Genomic DNA, 22,075 nt, shown 5'->3' with positions numbered 1-22,075 from the left:
CTCAGTTTCCTCATCTGCAAAGAAAAAAAAGGAATAGTACTCTCCATACTGAAAAGATGTGAAGGTTTAATAAAAATATATAGCAAAGTGTTCTAGAATGGGCAATATTAAGATAACACATCATGTTAGAACCTTTTAAAACAACTTTATCTTTGAACAAAAGATTCACAATTTGGTTTTATAGCCTTGTCCCAAGTTTTGAAAATAACCTTGGGGAAAAATAGTCCCAGTTGGAAACCTGTTTCAAGCCACAGAAAATAAAGAATGCTGAGAACTAAATTAGAATTATCAGCTCCAATGTGGTTTACCCATCACGCCAACATCCTATATTGCCATGGAACGCATTCCTAGTTTCCTTCTTCCAGTTCCCACCTGCCTAGGTGTTAAAGGAATATGAGTCAATGTTTATATATGTCCTTATAACACAAAGACAAACCTGCTTATATCAAAAGTATAATGCATTCCAAGGTGAAAAAAATGATTATCTGATATTTAAATATGCTTCCTATAGTTCTTCCTCTTTAACATTCATAAATGAGAGCAGACTCCATTATCAATGTGATTGTATCTTTTAAAGGATTTGGTGTTGTTTCTACAGGATTCAGAAACCATGTGTTGCAGTCTTAGCTCCACCAGAGACACTTTATATGACACTGAAACAAATTTATCTTCATTCTTAGTATTAAATATTACTGTCTGTCCATCTCCACCAATCTCCACTCTGCTCCCCACCCCGAGGGCCAAAATAATTCAATGCGATGTTCTATAATTACAATTGTAAACATACAGCTTTCTTTGTTAGTTTCATCTATAAAATGAGAATGATGTATTAAGAAGAAATAAATACACGTGAAGCACTTAGATGAATTCCCTGTACAATAATGCCTTCTAAGTACTAGCTTTTGTTGTTATTGTTACTTTAACTTGTACTAAAAATTTTTTCAGGCTTGCCTGAAAACCAAACCCAGACATTACAGAAAAAAATATTTCAGTAACAATAACACAACAATAATAATATAGCACTTATGTGCAGGGGACTATTCTAAGCCCTTTACATACATCAATTCACTTCATTTTCACAACAACCTTATGTGGCTGGTAATAATAACCCCATTTTACAGATGAAGACCCCAAAGTAATGAGAGATTCAATAACTTGCTTTCAGTATTAGTAAATGGTAGAACAGAGTTCTAATCCAGGCAGCAAGCTCTTAACTACTATGCCTTCCTGCTCTCAATGACTAGCAATAATCTTTTTTGAGATTTATTCTTTATATTTTTATATATTATTTTATTATGTACACACAATTGTGTACATAATAAATGTACACATAATTAAATGTTATTAAATATATTTTGTAGTTATTTGAGTAACTATTATTTTCTTATGCTTTTCTGTATTTTTAATTATTTTTTTTACAATAAATATGTATTTTAATCAGGTCAAATGCAAATATGTAAAAAGAATGATTTGAAAAATAGGTAGCAACTGAACTCTGCAGGTAAAAATTTTCCATTATTATCTATTTTAGATTATCATTCTCAGGTATATATTAAGTGGTTCTGTAATACTTTTATCATTTACGTATACATAGGTAGCCTACCTTTAAAAAACAATTTTTACTTTTAATTGTAACATAAAATTTACCAGTTATCATTTTGACAAAGGCCATTATTAAGTAATGGACTGCATTTATTTTTCTTAAAACAGTTACTTCTGACCCATTGTTCAATTAGAGAATGATTTAAGAATTGAACGGTAAAGGTGTTATCACTTTCTGTAATACATATATACCATTTAAAACAGAATTTTGAAAATCAAAGCTGTCTTTAATGCAGCAGGATATTTGGAAACTTAAAAGACTATGTCAGTGAACATTCATTCTGAAAAGGAGAATTTGTATGCATCCTTGAACTGAAATAATTTAGTATATAGACCTGTATTTTTATATACAGATTTTCTTAAAGGAGGGTATATTAATTTAATATGGAGACTTGCAAAAGACAGACTGTTGGGGAAAAATAAACAAAAATAGACTGGATGTAATGACATCTACCTCTTCCTTATATGACTTCCTCTTCTTACTAAGACTCTTGATTTCATCAATTGTTGGACAAAACGATTTTCAATTTCTGAACTTTTAATTGGCCATGATGATGAAATCCTAGAGAGATCATTTTTTAAAAAAGTGATCTAGTATCAAAGCATTCCCAGAATACCTAGGTAGGATGACATCTTAATATAAAAATATACTTGCCAGATTTACAAAAGTCAAAAGGAAAACCCATCCTTTAAAATCTTACAGTATTCTGGGCTACTATTACTCATGATAAAGTCATCTTTATCCATAATTGAAAAAAAATTCATTAATGGTACAGATATTTAAGTAGAAGTAGTAGTCATATAAAATAGACCTTGCTAATACTTAAGAATACCTAGGCTCTCTAAGAATGGCTGGCTTAAGCAACTTCAGTCAACTTACTACAATCTACGGTTATAAACACTTCGTTTATACCTTTAAGCTGCTGGCTAGAATAAGATCTTTAGATTATCCAGATATATTTACTTTTTTTCATTTCTCTAAAAACAGATGAAGCAGTTTTTTATATCTTACAAATAAAGTTTAGATGCTTGGGTAACAGCCATATCATATAATCACATCTGCTTGTGAGACCAGGAACCCTGAATTCTACTTCCAATTCTGCCATTAATTTCTATAGGCCAGAATCTCTGAGTTTCTTTTTTCTCACATATAGAGCTAAGGAGTTTGACAATTTCATTGTTTTAATTATATGATAATGAGAATCTAAGTAGATCTACCTCATTCTCTTAATCTCCTCTGAGGACATAAATTAGGCACGAAGTTCTTCATTTTAAATAAACTAAAAAAACAATAATGGTCATTGCATTAAGCACAATACAGTGAATGTACAAGATACAATTAAATCATACTCAGGGCAGCACAGGATAATCTTATTCTTAAAGCACTGTAGGTCAATTGTTAAATAAAAGAATCAAGTTTTATTTCAATAATAACTAAGGGTGTTTGCCAAAGAAAATGGTGGGGACTGGGATATAGAGCACTGTTAGAGCCCAGAAAAAAATGATTTTAATTTTTTAAAGGGGATTGAGCAGAACCATTGGTAGTAGGGTATTCATTTGTTGTCTATCACCTTGATCTGTTCCAGTTCATATTTTTGGACTTTATCCTATACTAGCTCATATTTTTGGACTCTCCTATACAGTTGTCCATTTCAGGCTTTCCTTTCAGTCTTTAGATCCCTATTTAGAATTCTAGGATTCCCTGACTAATCTGAACCAAGTCGCCCACCACCAACAATCCTTATTCTAAACCTGCTGTTTTCATCATCCTCTCAAAGACTGCCAGTTTCCTAAACAGGGACTTGTATATAAAAATGGCCTCAATAAATGTGGATATATAAACTGTACCAATAGCCATCTTCCCGAAACTGGTTTGCAGTCTGGCTTTATCAGAGTATCTGGGGGCACTACCACAAATATAATTCCTAGGCTCTACACCAGAACTCCTACACTGAATCTCTAGAAGGTAGAACCTTGGAATTTTTTTAAAAACATATTTCCCGTTCAGATGTGAAGGCAGTTTGGGGTATGTCACAGATGGCAATATTGTCTTCAATAATACTCGTCCTCTCCTAACATAATCTCCTAAAATAAAAATGAAAAAAATTTTTCATACCCTTTTCCTTTGGAAATGCTATGTCTAAGAAAAATGACAAATTATCTACTTTTAAAAGAATACACAAATAGACAAATGTTATTAGTATAACACTGTAAAAGCCTTATCATGGTTTGATTGTTTTAATTCAAGTGAGCCCATGAGTATCACAGTACTATTTTCTAAGAAACAACAACAAATAGTGAAAATAAGTCCTAGGGAGAAATACTGCAATAATTTACAAGTGTGGGGTAGCTCTTAAATGATTCTGAGACACCTAATTGTGAAAAGGCAACTTATAGTTTACCATATTTCACTGATTCTACAATTCATTTCTGTTTTCACATTTTAACATCTCTGAAATCAGGATATATCATAAAACTGGTAGCATTTCACAACATAACTGGCCAGCATTTTTTCCTATTACTAAAAGTAGTAAGAAAATAAGTGTGTCCTACAATCAACATATCTAAGTTTCAATAAAATATTGTAAACACTAATTCTTCAGCTGGCATCAAATACAGTTCTTCTAGGGGCGTCTGGGTGGCACAGCTGGTTAAAGGTCCAACTCTTAGTCTGGGCTCAAGTCGTGATCTCAAGCCCCGCATTGGGCTGTGTGTGGAATCCACTTGAGATTCTTTCCCTTCCCCTCTGCCCCTTCCACTCATGCTCTTTTTCTCTCTCTCTCTCTCTCTCATAAATAAATCTTTAAAACAAACAAAACCCAGTTCCTCTAAAAATTCCAGTTAGGAAATAATTTGCTAGTCTGATTCGAATTACATGGAACATGAAAATGAGGAACATAGTTTTCTTAAAAAAAAAAAAAAAATCTGTAATTAATGGAAGGTACTACTCCTCCCTTCTCCACCATGCCAGTCAGCCTTACAATAGGACCTAACAGAAAACATACTCAAGAGTGTCATATATGTAGTCACTATTTTCTGGGCCTCATTTGTAAACTAATGAGTAGATGAACTCCAAGGCTCCTTTTAGCTCTTAAAGTCTACAATTCTATAACTTTAATTATTTAATTATTAATATTGAGCTCACCACAATTCTCATTTCCTCTTCTCTTCCCAACCCTACTCTGTAGTTCAAATTAGCAGGTCATAAAAAGCAGTCAATAGGTTTATTTTGTTTGCCAAACTGTTATAGAATAAAAAGGTTTTAAAAAAGCAAAGTAGATCCTTGAGGAATAAGATGTTAAAAATCCATCAGTACTTTTGAGAGTTTGGCTGAGAGGATGACCTTAAACTACTTCTTGTTGTAAGTAAACCTTCTACTTTTTGTTACTAAAATAGTATGACTTTATCATAATCACACCACTATGAATATTTTTTTTTAAAAAGAGTATCAATTTGACTGACTCACAGGGCTATTCTGATGTTTTAATTTTTCTAACCTTTTCACATTGTTATTTAAAAAAAAAAAAGAAAAAAGGAAAGAGTAAAATTTGTTTAGTATGAACATTTAGCACCCCTAAGCTTTTCAGTGGTCATAATTCACCTTTACATCTCTACTGCTTAACAAAGTGCCTCACACAAGATTTCTGAAGCAAACTGCTTTTGTGGACTGGTAATATTCAAGTACAGATATTATCTAGTGAATCCTGATTTAAAACTGGTCAAATTATAATATTCAGGTTTGACAGAATTAAGCAGAACCCACTAAAAAAAACTGTCAGTATAATTAAGAAGTTCACAGTTTTACTCTAAAACCTGCTTTAAAAAAAGGCCTTATAAACCGAAATGACCGTTTCCTCAAAATTCTAGATGATAAAATAAGTACACAACAAGTACTTAAACTTTCGTTGCTTCTTAGCCTTGCTTTACTAAGCAAGGTGGGAAATAAGGCAGGAGAAGGAAAATAAGGTTGGGTAGATTTCTTAGCTGAAGGCAGATAATGAAGGTGGATAATTTTTCTTATTTCTAACTCTGGATTAATCTTATAGAGAGTAATTTCATTGCTTTTTTAAAGGTAGGCATAGCTTTTACTGGAAACAGATGAAAGGATCCCAACCCAAGAAGCCAAACATAAAATGTATGGTCTTAGGATTTGCAGTTCTGCTCTAACAATCGAAATTCATAGATAGACCTCAATGTACTTTTCACAAAACATCACTCACATCCTTATATGATACCCTATCATTCTGCTAACCTATGTAAAGTAAGTTGCTGGCTGCCTGATAAACAGTTATTATTAATTATTTATGTAGCTCAAAACTAAGAGAGTAAAATAAAAAGAGCACCAGAAACCAAGAAATGATAATTACTCCAAATAATTAATGCCTCATTCTGCCTCTGTTGAAAAACTGTTTGAGTTGCTTAAATAATGTACTCTTTCCTCAACACTAGAAATATATTTGGTGTTTTTAAAAACCAGTAACAAACAGAAGAGGCACACAATTTTTGCAACTTTTAAATTTCTGAGATGTCAAACAACTTTTTCCACTGGTTTACAGTTTTATGAATAGACAAATCTATCCTAAAACTAAAATATACTTTAAAGTAAGTATCACTATTTCCTAGTTGTGTCGTGGGTTCTTATCTTTTATTAGTATGGAAGGTTGACTGTATCTTAATTTTACTTGACATCAAATTTTACTTGAAGTTGTTAAAAAAAAAAAAAGAACTAGTAATGATGGGTTTATGTAGTATCATGAATACAATAAAACACTGTGATAAAGGGGCTGTGCCTGGCTGGTACAGCATGGGACTCTTCATCTTGGTGTTTTGAGTTCAAAACCTACGTTGGGTGTAGAGATTACTTAAAAATAAAACCTTAAAAACACACACACAAACAACCTGTGATAAAGCATCGTAGGACAAATGCAAATTTTGGTACATGACTGGCAATTGGTTTATGTCTTTCTGGCCAGGCCTGCATTCTTAAATGGGGGCACTAAAATTCTTATTTTCTGTGGAGGCAAGGAATTAACAAAAGGCAGCCAATCTGGAGAAACAGTAAGTTAGAAGGTGGGTACCCCCCTTGTGTTCCCAATATTCTCCCAGCTCAATCTCCCTGGATTGGGGTGATGATACAAAGCACCATTAATTTCAAGATTCCTGGAATGGCTGCTGTTTTCCTAGTAGTTGCAACCAACTTCAATATATTTAAGTGGTAAGAAAATATCACAATCAGGCAATGTTCTACAGGGGCATTTTGAGTGATCCAGCAGGAACTCTGACTAGCAGCACTCACCAAACTACCCAGATCACTTCACCTTCATGGTAATGCAACTCTAAATTTTATATCATGCAATTTTTGGACACCACTTATTATTTTATGGTATGATTTTATTGTACCACTCCTCCCAGTTAAGATTTGATATTCATACTTATTACTGGGTACCTCCACATGCCCTTGCTCCTGTGCTCCGGTCTTTTCCCAACATCCACTTGAAACTTTTGGGGTTAGTTGTCAATATTTAGAAAATCTATTATTTTTCAAAGAGAGAGTGATCATTATTCAAGACAACCAATACTTTGTGGAACACATTTATAAATTTGGACAGGAACAACAAAAGTATAATATTTACAACTTATAATACAAAAACATCCATATATTCCTATACCATATAATGCCATATTTTTTTTCAAACAGTTACTTATAAAATGAATTCACTGAACTGTATTACAATCTCCCCAATATTAGGTATTTATTCTAGTACCAGTTTTTAAGCATAAGCCCAACTTACCCGGACAAGTGCATCATCTATGATATGGTCACGTCTGACTTTGAGTCTCAAATACGGATTCAACTGCTGTCCTTGAACTAAGCTGTAGAGAACAGTGATTCTTCGTTCACTGTACATGCGAATTCTATTGTCATAATATAATCCCAAATTCTTTGTGACAGCATTCAATATAAAGGGACATGTCATGAAAGAGAATTTGTTCTCTGTTTCTACTTTGAAAAAAGTATAATCTTTATCCATTTCTAGAACATCATTCAGTGGTTCATTAATAAACTCTTCAAAAGGGATAAGTGGTTTTCGGCAATCCAGAGTTTTAACACCAAGTTCAGTTTCCAGTGGGTCCACTCGAGGACCTTTCTTATTTCTTCTTTCCTCTCCCAAAAGCTCCTGAAGTGTCAATTCACTGGACTCAGGGATGGGCTCTTCATCATCCTCTTCATTATGATTTGTGTCCACTTCCCCACCCACTACATTTGCATAGTAAACCATTTTCAAGCACTTTGAAGCAGCAACAATAGCATCATCGTCATTCACTAGATTCCGACTGTTAAATTCATTGCTTATGACTTTGTAAGTAATAAGTTGCTGAAATGTTTCCATCATTCTACGAATCTGGTCTGCACTGTATTTAGACCACAGTCTAACCAATTTTCCTTGGGCTGCAAGGGGTAGCTTACTCATTGCTTTGCAAAATAATGGCAAAGCCATTTCCAGATATTCAGGACTGTGGAGATTTCTATTCTCCATTACAATAATGAATAAATTCAGATAATTAGGATCTCGAGAGTATACATTGTGATACGTCAAGTCACATTCCACATTAGGTGACAAATACACAAGTGCATTGAGAAAAGCAGTTTCTATTTTTTCATTAGAGAGTAATCTGGTATAGACCCTTCTAATGGCCTCAATATCCACAGACACATCATCAGGGCCTAATTTTTGTAAGTTGTTATCTCCTTGTGAACTATCACTTATCCTTGAAGAAGATGCTTCTGAATCTTCTTCCATAGCAGCAGCAGAACATGCAGCTTTTTCCTTTTCATCTTCATCTTTGTCTTCATCCTTTCCTTGAAGAGATTTCAGTTCTTCCTTGGTGTGTTGTTTGACTTTCCGAAAGCTCTGTACCAATGCCTCAGCACTAGAAAAAACTCTTCCAATAACACGGATTAAAGGGGAATAATCCTCTCTCTCTCTACATAATTCAAGAATTTCATATACCGTCTCTTCTGTTAGGTAAGTCACATCTAGAAAATTAGAGAAGAAAAAAGGAGATCATTTGTAAGTATGTTTAGTTTGTCTTAAGTTCTAGTGTAAAGTAAAACAGCCATTTTGTACTTAATACCATTTATGACTTACAACTCTTTTTAAAACATACCTAATACTTAGAGTCAACAAAATATATATACTTATTTTTGTCAATGAACTATTAATTGCAACAACCTCACCCATTCTTTTACATTCTTTCAATAATATGTAGCTTTTAATGAGTTCAAACTCTTCACAATCACAGTGGAAATTAACATGTAGCTTTAATTTATAAATATGAACCAAGACAATCATGTGCTGATTTGATTCATCACAATACACCTCTTACAACCTCACTTTAGAGCAGAAACACTACTATTCTTCTGAGATGTTTCTTTCTTATTTCACTACTCTTCTCAAAAGACTGAGGAAGGCAAGAAAGGCTCCTTCAGCATCCTCTGGGAAAAAGCCCTTGTCTTACTTTTATGTATCTTAAAATCAAACTGGTTCCTTTTGAGTCTTCCTTTTTAGTTTTTTCCAGGGTGATCATTCTGTGGGTGACTGAGAAAACTTTACTATACCATTTCTCATGAGATCTGAAGTTGACAAACACTGCCATCTGTAGCCAGGAATCCGGTTGGAATAAACAGGAAATAGAGAGAGAGTAATACAAAATATAGTAGAAGGCAACTTATAGCAGACAAGTGAAACAGATTACTATGTAGTCACCAAAATCTTTTTCCTCTCCAGTTCTGGGCAGATTTGAACCACATCTCCCAGCTTTCCCGTTTTTAAGGTTAAGTGCTACTTTCAGGCCAAGGCTTTTCCTTCTTGCTAATGGGATGATGCTCCCAGGATGCTCTGGAAGCCATGTGCTGAAGATAACAATGTCACTACAGCACCATTTCTTTCTTTTTTTTTTTTTAAGATTTTATTTATTTGACAGAGAGAGACACAGTGAGAGAGGGAACACAAGCAGGGGGAGTAGGAGAGAGAGAGAAGCAGGCTTCCTGCCGAGCAGGGAGCCTGATGTGGGGCTCCATCCCAGGACCCTGGGACCATGACCTGAGCTGAAGGCAGACGCTTAACGACTGAGCTTCCCAGGCACCCTACAGCACCATTTCTGAATGATTATGTGAAGCAGAACTTAGAAGCCAACCCAGAATATCATGGCTTTTAGATGAGCTAGAAATAAATTCCTACTTGTTTAATAAGCTAGTGCTTTCTGGTATGTACTTAATATTGCAGTATAGTTGATCCTTACTAATACAGAAAGAAGCTTCTCACCTTTCCCCACCTTGCCTTCAAAGTCTTTAAAATACCAGTAGACTGTCTAAATTATGCCTAATCCTTCTTGGTACTTTCCTGGTAATAAAAATTTTGTAAGATAAGCTGATTGTTTTTGCAACTTATTACTATTATTTTTGCAGTCTGTATTATTTAAATCCAAGGGAGTTTTATTATGTTTTTCTATTACATGCATTCTCCTCCATAAAGAAATAGCCCTGTAAGAGGCAAAAATGACAGGAAGCAATGAAAGGCCAAACCAAATATCAATTTATTACACATTTTCAGAGTTATAGTAATGTTAACAAGTTGAAATTCTAATGAAACCACAGAAGAAACAAAAAAGGAAAGAACATTTCAAGGATTTTTGAGGTAAAAATCTCTGGAGCCAATTACTACTTCAGGGGTGAAAGAGTATAGCAGTTTGCTGGCATGCATTTTACTTCCCTCTCACATCTGTCTCTAAATAGTAGCTTAGACCTCCATTATCACCTTTTTAAACACTTTTATATTTGCTCTTTTTATATTTGCCATTATTCCCTTTCAGACAAAAACCAGATAAACATATGGCTCTAATTCTCTTCACCAACAAAATTTAAATCTATACGTATATCCCCTTGACAGGAATGAAGAGTAAATTTGGAGGTTATGGAATGCGTAAGCATTCCACTCCCAAAAGGGAATGCCACTGGATAAAACACATTAGAATAAAGAAAAACTCCATGTGTGTTCCCTCTCTTATGCTTTGCTTACTCACACACACACAAAAAGAATTTTAACATGCTGTTTCCTAAAACTCCAAGTTGTCACCTTCTACTCAAATGTTAATTTATTTCATGCAGTTTAATCTGAGCTTTCATAACATTTAACTTTTTCATAGCACTGAATACAGTGATTAAAGAGGAAAACCATGTAAAACATTCCAACTCAAGGAGTAGTAAATCTCAATGCTTGGAGAATCCTAACAATTGACAACTCATAGATTCAACACCTCAAATAATAAACTCCCTGGTACTTAGCATGAATTTCAATTTAAAAAAAGAAGAAAAAAAATTTTATAATTAAAATTAGCTTAGTTCTCCTGTACTCAACTCTCATGATCTATTCTCAAGAAAAGAAAAACAAAAACCACCCACCCTTCATTTTCTCACTAACAATCTGAGATAAGCTAAAAAACAAAATTTCACCTTACCAAAGCTGAGAAATATACCTCGACACTATTTTTCTCTTATAACCTGCATGAATATCAGGTAACTGAGAATAAACTGTTTTAATATTCAAACAAGAACATAAATGATTGTATTTCAAATAAAAATACAGAAATAAAGATATTCTGACCCTATAGTCAAATAACCTCACTAATAAAAGAAGTGAAAATATCCTTTAAACATTAGATAATTGAATTTCACTTTACAAATCAACGATATTACCTGTTCTAATAGCTAAAGGCAGAATGAATGCTCTGGGCAAAGATAATTCAAAAACTTGAAAGTTCCATGTTACTTATATGTACATGTGTGGTTTTTTTGATCCCTAAGGACTATCACACGTGTCTGCTATTGCTGAAAGTATTCAAATGTTGGTAGACAGGTAAGACTAACCAATTACTAAAAGGATATGAAACCATTAATGACTGACTAAAGGATGTAATTTTCAACAGATAAAAAAAATGTCTACAAACAATGCTGGATAGTACCCCAAGAGTTTTGTGTCCTCAGTTAATACTAGTTTAGTTCACATGAATATGCCAACTTAAATTTTCTACTGAGATTACTTCTAACTCCAAACTAGAATTAATTATTAATCATTCAGTATCTAAAAGGTGATCTTATGAAACTCTGGTCTTCCTCCAACTCTCTAATATATCTGGACAGACACTGTAGGCTGGCTAACTCCAAATTTATTCACCCCCTCTTCTCTGACATGCCATCACAACAGAAACTAAAAAGTAAACACTCGTATTCTAATCCTCATTTGCACCTGAGGGATGACATGTGGCACAGGTCTGCCGATTACCTAAGTGGAAGTCCACTGATGAACTTCTGAGGGTTTATTTTCCTGATAAATGGGGTCAAACATGATTAACTCATATTTTGAGTACAACAAAAGAATCTCCTAGCTTTTATTAGTATATAAAATAAGCTAATACCGTCTTCAAATTATCTAAGCAAAAGCTATACATGTCTCTACAAATGATAAAAACTGTCCTTCAAATTAAAAAATAAAAAACAATGCTTACTAATATTTCAAGACCATTTTCCTTAAGACAGCACTATATAGGCCAATAAAAACACCATCAAATTGTGGAAGAAATAAAAATGGAGCACCCCAAATAGTCTTTGCATTTTGAATAAATTATTCAGATACATTATTTTACAGGAAAGAGAACAAATGATATATTTTGTCTATTAATTTTATGGAGATTATATTGGTCAAATATAATACACTATAATACTGACAAAAGTCTTAATCTATTAAGGAAGTGGCAGGCCTGTCAACAAATACTTAAATTAAGCAGAGGATACTTTTAGAGACACATAGGTAATTCAATCTTCACTGTGACAAACAGACTTATATACATGTACTGTACAACATATAAAATTTCTTAATATGATTTCTACCTCTTTTAATGTTTGTTTCACAGTAAAAGATAACATGCAAATGATCATTAAATGAACAGCTATAATAAGTTCAACCACAAAAATACCAAATTTTACCACACCATGAATCTGATCTTTGGCCGCTGCTACCAGACTGTCAACACCTATAGTTTCTTTTATAGGCTTTAACTCTTTAAGAGTTAATCTTTAGATTTGTTCTATTACGATATGTAGGTATCCCTTGCTTTTCGAAAGTTCCCACTAGGCTACCTCACTTATAGTAAGAAAGTTAAGAAACAAAAAAGCATTTAGTGTTTGTTTTACTGCAAGCCATTACAGAGGCAACATATACTCTGAGGAGTAAGAGAGGCACTGACAATCTCCTTCCCCAGCAATTACACTCAGCATCTCAGCCTCAAGTCACCATAGTTTTGAACTGTGTCTGTGGGCGTCTGTGTTTATCTCAATTCATTTTGTACATCCATTAGCAAGATGTGTCCTAAGGTATCAGAAAAGCCTGAGAGAGGCTTTTTTCTTTTTTGGATAAGGAACCTCAAAATGTTTTCCATATAAAGTAATGGTAATTGCTTCTTCACTATGTATGCCATTTTGGCTCATGAAAGTTTCATAGAAATGCTCTACTTTCCGATAGTGGGGGAAACTGTATAGACATCTTCTGCTAAACATCAGTAATCTCTTCCTGAAAAGTGTGAAACTGCTAACTGGGAGCTTATTTCCCATTATTTTAACTGGAAAAAATTATAACACCTTCTTACAAGACAATAAAAAACCCCTTATTTCCTAGAATGTAACCAAAATAGAGTAAATAATTATAAGTAACTATCTTGTTAAGACACAAAACACTCTGCTTCCTAAATCATTAAGTCATAAACTTAATAACAAAAAGTTGTTTTTCATGAGTAACATGACGTATCTTAAGGGACAGCAACACTCTAGACCCAGATACCCTTTGTTGACGTCTGTTCAGAATGCCTTCAAGTGATTCTGACATTCTACTAATTCCATGTAAAATGCACGAATATTTTCCCTAGTGTTTTGTTTAAAATGTTGAACTGAGTTTTTCAGACATAAATTAAAGAACATTAAAATTAGAGACACAAACATTCACAATGTTTATCAATAAAAAGAGATGTTCTACTGAGAAAATGTTAAATGAAGGAACAGTCCTCTATGGTATATCTGTATATTCTGTAATGTATGTATGTTCCTGAAAATATAGTCTACAAAATTTTACACTTAACAAAATTTTTACGCAAAAAACAGTTTGCAGCAGACTAATCAACACATATACACTTTTGTAATGAGAACCAAAAAATATAATTAACAATAAAATAAAAGTACTAGTGTAGTTAAGGCATTTGTAATTCCTAGTAGAAAAAATACTACAGTAAATAGAAAATTACAGAAAAAAGGGAGTAGAACAGAGTAGCACATTGAAGAAAGTATAAGGAACTGCTAAATTACACAGACTTGACCAAAAATAAGAAACAAAGACTGGGAATAACCACTCAATAAGCACCTATGATGAAGCACATAGACAAAAAGATGTGTCCACCTACCCTCTACTATAATCCCCTATAGCTGGCTGCATTCAACTGCACCAGCACATTCTACATTTAGTAACTATTACTCTGTGGTGCACACTTGCTGGAGAAACGTGTTTAAGGGAGTCAATGCAACTTCCCATTACAGATACTGACAACATTCACCTACTTATCCACAGTATGTGAGCTAATCATGTAAAAGAACCACACATTTTGAAGCTGTGTAAAGTTATCAAGTTTATGAAAACACCTTTACTGTGAGGTTAGAGTAAAAGATGTAACACAATTCCATGTCACCAATTAAATTAAATCTGCATTTAAATCATGCTACTGAAAACTTCAGAGGTGTTCTCTAACTTATACATGTCTTAAACAAAAAGCTTCCTCTTTTAAAATACAATTCCTCTGGTAGGGCTGAGCCCTGTCAGTTATTCAGAAATTCAATTACCTTGTTACTAACACTGATTATCTTCACTGAGGAAAAGAAAGCTTGGATTTGAAGATTAAAATATATATATATATATAATATATATATATTTTAAACAATTTGGAATACAGGATCATTTAGAAAACAAGGGCTTAGGTGAAGACTGCCATTGGTAGGTGATGATGTTCTTGGCAGCATGAGTGTGCCAAATGCCTAGAAGAAACTGAGCAGAATATGGGAAGAATATCAGAAAGAAAAACTGAATTATTTCTCAAGTAACGGCTACAAAATTTTGCTTTGCCCTCAGAAATGGAAAAGACTGCCAACACTTCTTTCTGCTTCTTTCACCTCATAGTGCTAGGGTTCCACAATTCATTCCACATATTCAGTCCAGCTATTTGATAATTTAATTAGATTTTGTGGTCTAGTTTAGATTACCACTTAATACGTTTTTCCTAGTGGAAAACGTTCAAAACTTCCAATCAATCCATTAACAAAGGAACTTTTGGAATATAATCTGCTTCTCACTAGGGACTATTAGAACACTAAAATGTTGTTAAATCATAACTTCAATTATTAGTGCTGTCCTTTACCACAATAAACAAATAAATAGAGTGGTAAATAAATACCACTATACTACCATATACTAATGTCACACAATTAGACAAAATAAACAAAAACCTCACGCATTTTATTTAAATCTCCAATCTGGTTTTCAGTCAAAAATTCTCAATTAAAAATAGAACATCTTACCTCTAAAATCATCTCTTGCTCCTTGTCCTTCCTTCTTGTTCATTTTTATGTCAGAGCAGGAGTTGTTAGGGGCACCTTTCGAGTTTTCAAGGTAAGCTGAGCTTGCTCCTTTCTTGGAGGGATGAGGATCACAGAGTTTTGCATTAATCTTATAGAGCTCGAGGGCTTTAATAGCTGCTGCATTGTTATCCATACGAAGAAAAGTTGGACAGGAAGCACAAAACTCATTCGTGCAGGCCTCATTTCCACAGCCCTCAGTTAACTGGTGGTAGTAGCGTTCTATTAGATGCTTTGCAGCTGCTCGCTTCCTGTAGCAAACATTCAAACAATAAGCACAGTGATTAAGATTAGTATAGCTCTCATGTAAAAAGCTCAACAGATCTTAAGGCAAGGCAAGTCAGTCAAGCACTAAAGTAACAAATCTGCATATTAAGATGAGTGTAGAAAATGAAGATCCACTGTTTATATAAACTTTTAACTAGTGAAATGTTTGATAAAATACTGCCTAAGATACTATGATAAAGAACAGCAATGCTTATCAAAATCACTGCTGAAATAAAATATGCTTTTCTTTGGTTTAAAAAAAGGGAGAAAAAAACTTGTTTGATGGTATATGTGCTTAAATTATTTAGTACAACAGATGAAAATCACAAGGTTTATGGCCAAGAGTTTAGTATTTTATCATTTAAAAAAACTAACATTAAGAAAATGAGAGTCAAGTTAAGGTATCAATCCAACTTCCCTTTATATAATTACTATTTTAATAGTTTGTAAATACTTGATTTATAGTTAACACAGAACTTCTATCTGGAAAGAAAGTTTTTTCTCCAATTACCTACCATACGGGAGATTTAAAAATAAACTTATAAATGTAATCTCCAAAGTGTGTTATACTGCAAGAAAATGATTCTGAGCATATAATCTTGAACCCAAAACATGTCACTAAACTTGCTCATTCATCCCATGTCATAGGAACACAGAATATTTTAAGTTCCCTTAGGGTAAAATCTTATGTTTCACTATGTTGTGAACCTAAAATATGTAGATTCACGTTCTTAATTGGCTGTTCCAGCATAGCTTCTAAAGATACTGAAGAAGAGATTATTTCATCAAGCAAGAAGCTGGGCTACAATATCTATCTCTATGGTTTATTCAACTCTAAAATCTATGCTTCTACTGTCTGATGATTTGAGATTACCATAACTTAAAGAAAGTAGTCTACTGGGATCCAAAGAAACATTAATTCATAGCTATTCCTTTTGGTCTCAAATTCACATGCACAGGAATAAAAACTACAAAGTTGATTCTCAAAATGTTCCTACAATTATCTTACTAACATGTAAGACTAAATGGCAGGTGCCAATAGAATTCACATCTTGTTATTTGTGAGATATATCTTGTTAATCACGAGAAACTGAACAAGAAGGCAAATGAGTAGTAGATAAGGGACATACTAATTAAGTCCAATTTTGTCTCAAAAGTAGAACTTTGTCTCTAATCTATCAAGGTAAGTGACATAGACTAGCACAATTAACCCTTGAACAATGGTGGCATTAGGGTGCCACCCCCTTGTATAGTTGAAAATCTGCATATTACTTTAGATTCCCCTTAACTACAAATAGCCTACCATTGACCAGAGCCTTCCCAATAACATAAAAAGGTGATTAACACTTTCATATGTTATATGTATTATATACTATATTCTTACATTAAAGTGAGCTAGAGAAAAGAAAATATATCTTAAGAAAGAAAATATATTTACAGTACCGTACTGGATTTATCAATACGTAGTTTATATATCTATTTAAAAAAACCCACACAATTCAAACCTATGTTGTTCAAGGGTCAACTATAATTCAGAAACATTCAATTCATTCTGATGCTTCTATTTTTCAAATGTTCCATGCAAATCCATGCATGCAGAGAGAAAAAAAACAACCCTACAAAACACACTGAAAAATTGCATGGGCATCACTTAATAGCTATTTTATTACATGTAACTATAAACAATCCAACTTTTGAAAATTAAAGATTATTATTCCAGATATATCACTATGCAAAATATTAAAGTGACAACATGTAAAGAAAGAGAAGAATCTGGAAGATTTACACCATATGTTACTATCCTTTACTAAAGAATGGGAGATTAATAAAACCATCCTATTCCGAAATACAGTGGCTTTCCAGAAAGAAAATGTCAATGGACTGTATATCTACTCTGTAGAAAAATTATGAACATATATCAAAGTCTTAAAAATTAATAGAGAATGAATCATATAAATCAGAGATCAAGTGAAAATAATTGGACAATTTTGCAAAAATACACTGTTTCTATGAAATCTGGAAAAAATGTCATGCCAACAACAGGGGATTACTTAAATGAACTGATAACCATTCACAGAATGGACTAAATAAAAATTACCAACATCTGAATTTGGCAGGGAATAGTCTTCCTCATTTATCACTAACTGATAAAAAATCAGTTACAAAGTTGTATATGTAAGATGAGGCCACGTTTACTTCAAAGTGTTAACATTTTCTCTAACCGATGTGACTGAATGGGTTTTTTAAAAATTCCTCAATGTTTCTGCTTCTTTTTCTATAATAAACATGGTACTTGTATATTAAAAATAAATATGGAGAAAATGTATTAACATTTTGATTTGAATAGCCTCAAGGCTTACCAAATTGTCCATATGACTTTTTAATGATTATCAAAATTCAAAATACCAAACACTAGTTTGGCATATATACAAATACATGATTTGAATAACCTCAAAGCTTACTAAATTGTCCATATGACTTTTTAATGATAAATTATCAAAATTCAAAATACCAAACACTAGTTATTTTCTTCGTAAGAATGTCAGGTTTTGTCCTAAGAAAAATCCCCCCAAAACCCATATTACATAATGCTTCTGTATGTAATGCATAAAGGAGTGTAAACAGTAAAAATAAGACAGGACTGAGAAATTAGCAGGCCTGCATTAGGTGACAGCTCCTTCTGCCTCTAATAACCTGTATGATCCTAAACAAGTAATTCTCTGAGCCTCAGTTTTCCCATCTTTCAGTTCTAAAGTTTAGGTTATTCTATGTAATAGATAGGCAAACACAGTACTAGTGTTTGAGTGTCTGGTAACATACTAGACATATTGCTAGGCACTCTGGCATAGGTTATCTCATTTGAATCCCCATGAGGATTATCTTCAGTTCACAGCTAAAAGAGACAAAACTGAAAGAGTAAAATCATGTACTCAAGATCACAGGAAGGAAAATGCAGAATCAGGACAAGAACAGGAGTCAGGGGTCTTTTGGCTCTGGGGTCTAAGTCATTTCCACCATATTGTCTCACAGAAAGTGATTCATTTCAAAATAATTCTTAACAATAACAGTACTAAAAACTCCTAAAGGAAAAAAAAAGCCCATAAATAATATGTAACTGAAAAAAAAGCAAAAACTGAAAAATCAAAATTTGAATCTCATATTTATGCATATCTGCAATCTCACAAGTACACCAAGCTTTTTGAGGAAGATACCACAATATTCTGTAAAGTTAATGTATCTGTAATTTCCTGAGAACCTATGTGCTATAGATATTCCCACTTTAGAAGACTGTAAACCCTACTAAGAGCTTGCACTTTGAAGCCAGACTTCCAAGTTCACATGTTGGCTCTGCCACTTAACTATGTGACCTTGAATGAGTTACTTAACATTTCTGTGTCTCAGATTCATCATTAAAGTGATGGTATACATAACGACTATCATGGCTGTGAAAGAATTAAATGAGTTATACATAAAGTAGTTAGAACACTGCCTGGCATCTAGTAAACACCATGTGTTAGCTGCTATTACTGTTACGATTATTACTAAGATCCTCATAAGTCTATGAATTAGCTATAGAAACCATCATTCTGCTGATGTTCAGAGCAGTTACGTAACAAGTCACACATCTAATAAGAGATTTGAGCCCAGGCTTGACTCAAAACTGGGGTTTTTCATACCACTAAGGGGAGATTTAATACCAGACAGAGGAAAGTAGGCCCCTCTCTATTCAGTCTGCTTCTCTGCCCAAGACCTAGAAATAGCAGCTACAGAGATGAGACAGGACTGAAAGGAGGCCATGCCAGAACCTCCATGTTATCAGTGGAACCAACCATATTAAACATTTTTCTTCTTTACTCACACCAATGATACCCTGAATTATTGCTACAATTCTGTATCCCCATCTAATTTAGAGTATATAAAAGGCCTCTATGTTGGGAATGTGTACACGAATAATGACATTTTTATAAATAAGTTGTGCAAGGTTAATCCCTATATAATGGGAATCACCAAATCTTAGCTTGTGGGCCAAATCTAGCCTGCCACCTGGTTTTTGTAGCCCCCAAGATAAAAATGGTTTTCACAATTTTAAATGGTTGACAAAGTCAGAAAAAAAATACTTTGTGACATGTAGAAATTATATGAAAATCAAATTTCAGGGACTGAAAGTCTTATTACAACATAACCAAGGTCATTAATTTAATTATTGTCTATGGCTGTTTTTGCACTACAACAGCAGAGTTGAGAGGTTTTAAGAGACTGTACGGCTTGCAAATCCTAAAATAAATACCACCTGGCCCTTTACAGAAAAAATTTCCCAACTCTTAATTTAGAGTCTGTGTTCTTTGCTCTCCATGACATTTCCATCTAAGCACATGGCCTCCTCACTCTTTCTCCTCAGCAAATCAATGCAGCAAAATGTGTACTTTTCCCCAACTATGATTAAAGGAGAGAAAAAGAAAAAGGAGAATAAGAGAGAAAAGAACAAAATGATATAGAAAAAAGGAAAGAAATGAAGAGAGACTCCTTCCCTAAGCAGATCCCTTTAGGGACACCTTTTCTGCCACTCACAATCAAAACTACAAGCAGTGGAGCTATGGCTTACTTTTTTTTAAAAAGAAAGTTAAAAAGTTATTTAAATTCCAGTTAGTTAAATAAAGTGTATATTAGCTTCAGGTGTACAATGTAGTGATTCAACACTTCCACACAACACTCAGTGCTTATCACAAGTACATTCCTTAATGCCCATCACCTATTTAACCCATCCCCCCACCCACCTCCTCTCTGGTAACCATCAGTTTGTTCTCTACAGTTAAGAGTCTGTTTCTTGGTTTTTTGCCTTTCCCCCCTCATGTTCGTTGGTTTTTTCTTATATTCCTCATGAGTGAAATTATATGGTATTTGTATTTCTCTGACTTATTTCACTTAGCATAATACTCTCTAGCTCCATTCATGGTGTTGCAAACGGCAAAACCTTATTCTGTTTTTATGGCTAAGTAATATTCCATTGTATATATATACCACATCTTCCGTATCCATTCATCAGTTGATGGACATTTGGGCTGTTTTCATAATCTGGCTATTGTAGATAATGCTGCTATAAACACTGAGGTGCACGTATCCCTCTGAATTAGCATTTTTGTATTCTTTGGGTAAATACCTAGCAATGCAACTGAAACAACAAAAATCCTAGAGGAAAACACACACAGTAACCTCTTTGATATCAGCCACAGCAACTTCCTTCTAGATATGTCTCCTGAGGAAATGGAAACAAAAGCAAAAATGAACTACTGGGACTTCATCAAGATAGAAAAAACTTCTGCACAGCAAAGAAACATCAACAAAACTAAAAGGCAACCCACAGAATGGTAGAAGATATTTGCAAATGACATCTGATAAAGGGTTAGTATGCAAAATATATAAAGAACTTATAAAACACCAAAAAAAACAATAATACAATTTGAAAATGGGTAGAAGACATGAATAGATATTTTTCCAAAGAAGACATCCAGATGGCCAACAGACACATGAAAAGATGCTCAACATCACTCATCATCAGGGCAGTACAAATCAAAACTACAATAAGGTATCACCTCACACGTGTCAGAATGGCTAAAATCAACAACACAAAGAACAGCTGTTGGAGAGGATATGGAGAAAGGCGAACCCTCTTGCACCATTGGTGGGAATGCAAACTGGCGCAGCCACTGTGGAAAACAATATGGAGGTTCCTCAAAAAGTTAAAAATATGGCTTACTTTCTATCATTTCCTCACGTTTCACGACTTTTCTTGAGTCAATGATGGAGGGCAAGTGAGATCTTCTAGTGAGAAAGCTCTCAAAGTTGAAGTAGACAACTGAAAATATGCATTTAAAACAGACAATACTTTCTATTTACTTATTTTATTTCTAAGGCTCATTTTGTGAGACAGTTCTACAAATAAATTATATGTGGGAGGCCAAACTTACTCTAGAAAAGCTGACAGAAATCTTAAAAAAATAGTTTCACCTGAGGGGGTAGGGCACTGTGGTCAACAATTTGAAATGCATGGAAAAAAAAAAAGAAAAGATGGAATGATGGACAAAAGGGTATGTGATAAAATAAGGTAAATATTATTAGTAAAATCTAGATGATAGGCATATTGAGTCAATTGCAAAAATCCTTCAACTTTGCTACATGTTTAAGTTTTCAAAATAAAACACTGGGAGAAAATACTGTCACCGTACTATAACTTTTTAGAGCGGTCACCTGGCAGAAGAAATGGTTTCAGCCATCAGTAGTTGAAAAAGGAAAACCAACATGTCATCAATGGCACTATTACTGTGTTTTCTGACTTTAAATCTAGTTTTTGAATCAATCCAGTATTCAACAAAACAAAAACAAAAGTAGCCTACAATGATAAAAATAAAAGTTATAAGCTGACCGTAACTATGCATAGCGACTTAATTTACCTATCATAGAGACAAATACTAGGAAAGT

The 22,075-nt window shown here is 33.7% G+C and overlaps 1 protein-coding gene across 5 annotated transcripts in view; it reads right to left on the bottom strand.

Moving 5' to 3' along the window:
* Nucleotides 1-22,075, bottom strand: part of UBE3A (ubiquitin protein ligase E3A) — a 97,656-nt gene that overhangs the window by 23,739 nt on the left and 51,842 nt on the right. For all 5 annotated transcript variants that reach the window (XM_027569569.2, XM_027569568.2, XM_027569570.2 and 2 more), the window contains 2 exons: nt 15,275-15,582; nt 7,395-8,641 (listed from right to left, as the gene is read on the bottom strand). In XM_027569569.2, coding sequence (XP_027425370.1) covers nt 7,395-8,641; nt 15,275-15,582 — 1,555 coding nt within the window. The remainder of the gene's footprint in view (nt 1-7,394; nt 8,642-15,274; nt 15,583-22,075) is intronic.

Source organism: Zalophus californianus, chromosome 6 (assembly GCF_009762305.2).
Source record: "Zalophus californianus isolate mZalCal1 chromosome 6, mZalCal1.pri.v2, whole genome shotgun sequence".
NCBI classification, from domain to species: Eukaryota; Metazoa; Chordata; class Mammalia; order Carnivora; family Otariidae; genus Zalophus; species Zalophus californianus.
This window is presented reverse-complemented; position numbering and strand designations above follow the sequence as displayed.